This window comes from Mandrillus leucophaeus, unplaced genomic scaffold (assembly GCF_000951045.1).
Source record: "Mandrillus leucophaeus isolate KB7577 unplaced genomic scaffold, Mleu.le_1.0 Scaffold79, whole genome shotgun sequence".
Taxonomy (NCBI): domain Eukaryota; kingdom Metazoa; phylum Chordata; class Mammalia; order Primates; family Cercopithecidae; genus Mandrillus; species Mandrillus leucophaeus.
In genome coordinates, this window is record NW_012108585.1 from 3,175,492 (window position 1) to 3,183,700 (window position 8,209).

Below are 8,209 nucleotides of genomic sequence, written 5' to 3' on the forward strand. Positions count from 1 at the left end.
CGGGAGGCGGAGGTTGCAGTGAGCTGAGATCCGGCCACTGCACTCCAGCCTGGGCGACAGAGCAAGACTCCATCTCAAAAAAAAAAAAAAAGGAAAAAAAAATGGTTGAGCCAATCCGTGGGCCCTTGAATACTGAGAAACTGCTGAGAGATGATGGGTAATCATTTCTAATACCTACCGGATTGGGCTTATCAGGTAGTGTGGATTAGGATTATCTGGAATGCGTCCCAATATGTCCCTGTTAGTAGAGCAGGTAGCAAATAGATTGCTGTCCTCAGCTTAACTGAAATCTATGTAGTCTGCCCGCCTCTTCCAAAGTTGAGATTAGGGCAGCCCCCAAGAACTTCAAAAAAGTGCCGCTCTACCCAACTCTTCGTGACTGCCCTTGTGGTCAGATCTGGCCTGGCAGTTAGTAGGGACTCTCCCAGATGAGAAAGACTGTTTCACTGCCCATGAGTTAGTATGGGAAAGAATTGTGTTACATCCTGTCCCACAGGTGGAGTTGTTTGAGTTTAAGGGAGAAGATCTCACAGAAGAGGAAGATGGCGGAATCATTCGCAGGATACGGACTCGCGGTGAAGGCTATGCTAAGCCCAATGAGGGTGCTATCGTGGAGGGTGAGACAGTACAATCTGGGCTTTCAATTCTAATTCTGATATTTAGGTCTTGTGTGGCTTTGGGCAAGTCACTTCCCTTCTCTGAGCCTATTTTCTTGTCCATAAAATGAGGGGTTGGATCATATTCTCTTTAAATCACTCCAGATCTGAGAACACAGCTAGGAGAATCTTGGGGTGATGGGGTGATGTAGGGAGGCTGATGGCATCCTTCCTCAGTCACGTGCCCTCTTACAACTCTGGTACACTGCCTCTCTTTCATACCAGTTGCACTGGAAGGGTACTACAAGGACCAGCTCTTTGACCAGCGGGAGCTCCGCTTTGAGATTGGCGAGGGGGAGAACCTGGATCTGCCTTATGGTCTGGAGAGGGCCATTCAGCGCATGGAGAAAGGAGAACATTCCATTGTGTACCTCAAGCCCAGGTGAGGGGTGGGCACTTCGTAGAGTAGGCAGGCAGGCAAACCAAGATCAAAGATATAAAATGAATTGTAGAACCAGCTGTTTGTATCCTTTTTAACTCTGGCCACACCAAACATACACCATTATGATATCCTCAGTATACTTAGAAGTGTGGCCACAATTGTCTACATCTCCTTGGATCTAAGCCAGTCTTTTCAGTCATAGTTGCTACACTTTCTCTCCTCTGCCATCGAGATTTTCTTCTCCATTAATTTATTCAGTCATTACTGAAACAGCTACTACGTGCCAGGCACTACTGAAAATTCCTAGGGGTTCGGAGACTAATAGAACATTATTTCTGCCTTCTAAATTTAGTGAGGTGCCATTTAAATTAGTAATCACACTGCTGCCTGGCTATAAGTTATTAGAAGGGTACAAAGGATGCTGAGGGGCCATCTATCTGATGGTGTGAAGAGGCCAGGGAAGATTTGCCAAACATTTGCACCAACTCTCAAGGGATGGGAAGGTGCTTTCCAGGAAATGGACGGGAAGCCTTTTCAGCCTGGAGCAGGTTAAGTGTTGCCAAGACGACACCGTGTTTTTCACCCCTGCAGCTATGCTTTTGGCAGTGTTGGGAAGGAAAAGTTCCAAATCCCACCAAATGCTGAGCTGAAATATGAATTACACCTCAAGAGTTTTGAAAAGGTAAGTTTGCTCAGGGTCTTCCCACCTAAAGTCAAGTTCCACCCTGTACGTACTCTGGGGTAACTGACAACTCTGTTTCTCTCCTGGGGTGTGGCAGGCCAAGGAGTCTTGGGAGATGAATTCAGAAGAGAAGTTGGAACAGAGCACCATAGTGAAAGAGCGGGGCACGGTGTACTTCAAGGTGAGCCAACAGTCACTGTCCTAAGGACACTCCCAGGAAGACTTGCTCTGAGCCTACCCTTCCCTTGGTGACTGAGATCATTTTCTGCCAAGAAGTGGACAGGTTGGCACCTGCCATCTTCACTTCGTATATGTGAGCTTGCTGGCCTTGCCAGTGGGAGGGGTGGGAGCAGGAACCTCTTGTGGCCATGTGTCACTGATGTCTGCAGGGTATAAGAGCCTGGTACCACTGAACCTGTGCCAGGTGCCTGAGCCTTTGTCCCATTCTAGGAAGGCAAATACAAGCAAGCTTTACTACAGTATAAGAAGATTGTGTCCTGGCTGGAGTATGAGTCTAGTTTTTCCAGTGAGGAAGCACAGAAGGCACAGGCCCTTCGACTGGCCTCTCACCTCAACCTGGCCATGTGTCATCTGAAACTACAGGCCTTCTCTGCGGCCATCGAAAGCTGTAACAAGGTGAGGCCCCCACAGAGGGCATGGAAGCAGCATTCACAGGCAGAGCTGAGCGCCAGCATGTCTGAAACTTCCCCTTGGTGACCAGGGCAGGGAAAGCAGGGTGGATCAGTGGGAGCTCTGAGGTTACAGGCCACAGGCCTGGATGCAAGTGTTCATAGCAAGCACCTTAGCTTTAGTGGTGGGAAGCAGTTGGCACAGAAGTAGGAGGACACAGGGAATGGGAAGAATCACGTAAGAGTTTTCTCCCACCTTGGTTCTTAGCCTCTCCGCTTACCTACTTGCTTTATTCTAAAGTGAATGTTGATGTCTGAAGTCTTTTTATTTCATCCAAAGACCTGCTGTCTTCCCTCTCTGCCTGTTGGATTAAATGACGTTCCTTCCTAGACCTTGGATTGTTCCATTTAATGCCCCAGGCCTTGTTCTTCCTGGGGTGGAGCCAGCCATTTGCAGTCCTGCTGAGGGGTACTTTTGGAACCCAGTCTTGGCCAGATGAGCTACAAGCCCTGAGCTCCCACGATGTTGCTTCCTCCCTGCATCCTTTAGGCCCTAGAACTGGACAGCAACAATGAGAAGGGCCTCTTCCGCCGGGGAGAGGCCCACCTGGCCGTGAATGACTTTGAACTGGCACGGGCTGATTTCCAGAAGGTCCTGCAGCTCTACCCCAACAACAAAGCCGCCAAGACCCAGCTGGCTGTGTGCCAGCAGCGGATCAGAAGGCAGCTTGCCCGGGAGAAGAAGCTCTATGCCAATATGTTTGAGAGGCTGGCTGAGGAGGAGAACAAGGTGAGGATTGGGGTGGGGAACAGCGGGAATAGCATCCCTCCACGGAACCTGGCTACTGTGGGCTCTTGGTGCCTTTGGTTGTCTGTGCCGATCCCAGAAACCAAAAGTTGCCCTTTTCCCTGGAGCATTAAGGAGCATGTGTTCCCTGCTATTGGGGCCGTGTTCTGTGATCAGTGCTAGGATCCTACCCACAAGCCCCAGAAGTTGGGTTGGTTGCTCTGAGTGTAATTCCCGATTTATGTTTTCTTGTGGGCCAGGCACGGTGGCTCACACCTGCAATCCCAGCACTTTGCAGGGCCAAAGTGGGAGGATCACTTGAACCCAGTAGGTAGAGACCTCAGTGACTTATGATGGCACCACTGCACTCCATCCTGAGTGACAAAATGAGACCCTGTCTAAAAAAAAAAAAAAAAGCTAGATGCTTTTTATGTGTGATTAAATAAATGATACATGTACGCAGTTAAATTCAAACTGTACCAGAGTATATACAGTCAAAAGTCTGCCTCCCCCACCAGAAGCAGCTGACCCTTCAGGTTCTTGTATGGTTCCAGTGTATTGCATCAGTGCACAGGCAGACATTCATGTTGCTTTCTCCCTTTCCCCTAACAAGAGGCACGTGCTCTATGATTTGGCACATACTGTGCTTTTTTCACATGATAGTAGCTGGAGGCTTATTTTACATCAGTATTTAAAGAACTTTTACATTCTTCTTTAGGCTTACATAGTATTCCATTGTGTGGATGTGGCTTATCTTAGTCAGTCAGTCAGTCCCCTTTTAGTCTTCCAGTGTTGTTGGTGTTTTTTTTCTGAGACAGTTTCACTCTTGTCACCCAGGCTGGAGTGCAGTGGCACGATCTTGGCTCACTGCAAACTCCGCCTCCCGGGTTCAAGCGATTCTCCTGCCTCAGCCTCCCGAGTAGCTGAGATTACAGGTGCCCGCCACCACACCCGGCTAATTTTTGTATTTTTAGTAGAGACGAGGTCTCACCATGTTGACCAGTCTGTCTCGAACTCCTGACTTGAGTGATCTGCCTGCCCCTGCCTCCCAAAGTGGTGAGATGACAGGTGTGAGCCACCATGCCTGGCCAGTCTTAAACAGTGTTCTAAACCAGCACTGTCCAGTAGAAATACAGTATCAACCACATGTAATTCCAAATTTTCTGGTAACCATGTTAAAAAGGTGAAAAACAAATGGAATTAAATTTTAGTTGCATTTGTGTATTTTTCAAACCATCTTCAAAATCCAATATATATTTTGCACTAAAAACACATGAGTTTGAACTAGCCACTTACAGTAGTGGCTACCGTACGGGACAATACTGCTTAGAACAGCATTGCAGTGAGTAACCTTGTGAGTTCAGAATTTGTACATATATAAGTGTTTAGTTTTGTTTGAGACAGTGTCTCTTGCCCTGTCGGCCAGGCTGGAGTGCAGTGGCACAGTCTCAGCTCACTGCAACCACCACCTCCAGGGCTCAAGCAATCCTCGTCTCAACCTCTCGAGTAGCTGGGACTACAGGTGCATGCCACCACGCCCAACTAATTTTTGTAATTTTTGTTGAGCTGAGGTTTCACTATGTTGCCCAGGCTGGTCTCAAACTCCTGGGCTCAAGCAGTCTGCCCACCTCAGCCTCCCAAAGTTCTGGGATTACAGGTGTGAGCCACCAGGCCTGGCCTATACAGATATATTTTTAGGACAGATGTAGGAGAATGGGTGTATCTGTGTAACTCTGCTAGAAATTAAGTGTGTGTTTTTTCACTTGCGATGTCAGCCTCTTTGCTGTTCCTCTTCCTTGCAGGCCAAGGCAGAGGCCTCCTCAGGAGACCACCCCACTGACACAGAGATGAAGGAAGAGCAGAAGAGCAACACGGCAGGGAGCCAGTCTCAGGTGGAGACAGAAGCATAGCCCCTCTCCACCAGCCCTACTCCTGCGGCTGCCTGCCCCCAGTCTCCCCCCTCCACCCTGTTAGTTTTGTAAAAACTGAAGAATTTTGAGTGAATTAGACCTTTATTTTTCTATCTGGTTGGATGGTGGCTTTAGGGGGAAGGGGGAAAGGAGTAGGCTGGGGGATTGAGGTGGGGAATCATTTTAGCTGGTGTCACCCCCTCTACCCTTCCCCCTTTGCACATGAACATATGTCCATCCATACATATTCATCAGAATGTTAATTTATTTTGCTCCCTCTGTTCGGTCCATTTTCCAAGGGTAGAAGAGGCAAGTGGTAGGGATGGGGTCTGATATGAACCCAGGGTGGAGAGGGAGACTCCTGGGCAGCCGTTTTCCTCATCCTGTCCCTCTCCCAGTCCATTTCCAAACGTGGCCTCCATGTGGGTGCTAGGGACATGGGAAAAACCACTGCTATGCCATTTCTTCTCTGTTCCCTTCCTCACCCCCAACGGTGTGGCTGATGTCTTCTGGTGTGATGGTGACCACCCCTTGTTCCCTGTTCTGGTATTTCCCCTGTCAGTTTCCCCTCTCAGCCAGGTTGTGTCCCGAAATCCCCTCAGCCTCTTTTCCGCACGTTGCTGAAGGTCCAGGCTTGCCTCAAGTTCCGTGCTTGAGCAATAAAGTGGAAACAATAAAACCTGGGTGTCAGACAACCCTTTTTGTTCAGCCTTGGAGGGGTGGGTATGGGTGGGTACATAATGGGTAGTGGCAAAATTAAGGGGTCACCCACTTAGTCCCAGTTGAGCTTAAATAAGTGCAGCATCTCAAATAGACACCGTAGTTGGGCAGGAAGCAGCCCCACGATGCAGGGCTTCCTGAGCACTGCACAGGCTGCAGCTGGGACGTGCGTCTATTCACTCCCTCCCTCCAGCAACCTGGCAGTTTTTAGTGCCTCTGGTTTTCTTCCCTGACGCTTAGGAAGAGGAAAGTATAAAGATCTAGAAGATCTGGGACACCGTGCATGTTCATTTTGAAGTTGGAATTGGTCTTCTGCCTACCTCTGATCTGGCAGAGGTATCTGTGCATTTTGGTTTTTGTTTTGTTTTGTTTTGTTTGTTTGTTTTTTGAGACGGAGTCTCGCTCTGTCGCCCAGGCTGGAGTACAGTAGCGCGATCTCAGCTCACTGCAAGCTCCGCCTCCCGGGTTCACGCCATTCTCCTGCCTCAGCCTCCCAAGTAGTTGGGACTACAGGCGCCCGCCACCGCGCCCGGCTAGTTTTTTGTATTTTTTAGTAGAGACGGGGTTTCACCAGGTTAGCCAGGATGGTCGCGATCTCCTGACCTCGTGATCCAGCCGTCTCGGCCTCCCAAAGTGCTGGGATTACAGGCTTGAGCCACCGCGCCCGGCTAATTTTTTGTATTTTTAGTAGCGACAGGGTTTCACCGTGGTCTCGATCTCCTGACCTTGTGATCCGCCCACCTCGGCCTCCCAAAGTGCTGGGATTACAGGCGTGAGCCACCGCGCCTGGCTACATTTTGGTTTCTTAACAAGGTAAAACTCCTGGTGTCACTAACCTCAGTCAGATAACGTTTACATGATTAAGGTAGAGAGTAAAGAGTGGTCGTGCCCAGCTTCCTTCCCAGCCTTAAGAGGAAACGGCTTGTGCTTTTTTTCTAACTGTGCTTTGACCCTTAACTCCTATGGCATGATGGGGCCCTGGGAGAAGCCAGGCAGCACAAGCCAGGCATGCTGAGCTGCCTCCAGATGATCCTGGCTCCAGGCCAGAGCCCGTGTCTGCCCTCATCCCTCTCTCCTACTGTGGGCTCTCCAGTCCTTTCCCAACAGTGATGTGGTTGTCCGCTTAGCCACATGCCTGTATAGTTCCTTCCAGAGGAAATTTATAATGGTGGAAGATTGATTTCTGTGTGAAAATTTTCACCAAGTCATACAACATGGCTGATGCTGGAGCCAGGATGAAAATTGGGGTGTGCAAGTCTCCCAGTGTCAGTATCCCTTGAGCCCAAGACACCAAGGATGCAGAGAGCTGTGACTGTGCCACTGCATGCCAGGCTGGGCAAGAGAGTGAGACCCTCTTTTTAAAAAAAGTCCCAGTGTAGGCCGGGCGCAGTGGCTCAAGCCTGTAATCCCAGCACTTTGGGAGGCTGAGACGGGCGGATCACGAGGTCAGGAGATCGAGACCATCCTGCCTAACACGGTGAAACCCCCTCTCTACTAAAAAAACAAAAAACTAGCCGGGTGAGGTGGCGGGCGCCTGTAGTCCCAGCTACTCAGGAGGCTGGGAAAGGAGAATGGCATAAACCCAGGAGGTGGAGCTTGCAGTGAGCTGAGATCCGGCCACTGCACTCCAGCCTGGGCGACAGAGCGAGACTCCGCCTCAGAGAAGAAAAAAAAAAAAAAGTCCCAGTGTGACTCTCTTACTGGGCTCACCGCGTATCACAGCCCGGTGTTTGTGGTTTGTGTCTGGGTCCTCCTGGTATTTCAAAAGTAGTAGATTCTTACCCCTGCAGCCAACAATCATCACTAACTCATTAAGCATTTATGGGGTAAGCTACTAGCACTGTACTGACAGCATCACATGAGTTAAACTTAATCCTTGCAACCATCCTACAAGGAAGGTATAACTCTAATAACCCTACTTACAGATAAGAAAACCAAGACTCAGAAGTTAAATGGAAAGGTATGCCTGAAATGGGAGGTCTCTGAACTAATCCAGATTCTCCCATGAGGTTCATTTGGCTGTGGGCAAGTCTTGAGCTTCTTTCCTCATCTGCAAAAATTGAAAGCATTCCTAAGGTTTCTTCCAGCTCTGCATCCTGTAGGATTCCAAGAATGCAAAACTGCATTTAACTGTGGAACGTTTAGAGATAAGTCTTAGTTTACGTAACATTAAAACTGTCTAGTGAGGATGTTTTGTTAAAATGCCTACAAGTCTAAGCCAAAAAATAATCGTACCACATACTCAAGGCTGCCCTGGGTCAGTGCTACAAGTTCATTTCCCAGTCAGTTGTCCCTTCCTACCAACACTTAAATCTTTCTATATGCAGAGAAACGTGCCCGAATAAAGAAAAGCTAGTAGCAAGCAGTACTGTGAGCTGTTAACAAGCTTTGCAAGTGGTCTCTAGGAAAAATTAAAATAGGGTTTATCTTGTCCTAGTGCTGG

General features: G+C 48.9%; 1 protein-coding gene across 1 annotated transcript in view; it reads left to right on the plus strand.

Moving 5' to 3' along the window:
- Window positions 1–7,955, plus strand: part of FKBP4 (FK506 binding protein 4, 59kDa) — a 9,399-nt gene extending 1,444 nt beyond the window's left edge. The window contains exons 3-10 of the mRNA XM_011967159.1: window positions 497–617; window positions 882–1,038; window positions 1,630–1,720; window positions 1,818–1,901; window positions 2,171–2,356; window positions 2,900–3,139; window positions 4,939–5,028; window positions 7,692–7,955. Coding sequence (XP_011822549.1) covers window positions 497–617; window positions 882–1,038; window positions 1,630–1,720; window positions 1,818–1,901; window positions 2,171–2,356; window positions 2,900–3,139; window positions 4,939–5,028; window positions 7,692–7,718 — 996 coding nt within the window. The 3' untranslated portion in view covers window positions 7,719–7,955. The remainder of the gene's footprint in view (window positions 1–496; window positions 618–881; window positions 1,039–1,629; window positions 1,721–1,817; window positions 1,902–2,170; window positions 2,357–2,899; window positions 3,140–4,938; window positions 5,029–7,691) is intronic.
- The last annotated feature ends 254 nt before the right edge of the window (window positions 7,956–8,209 follow it).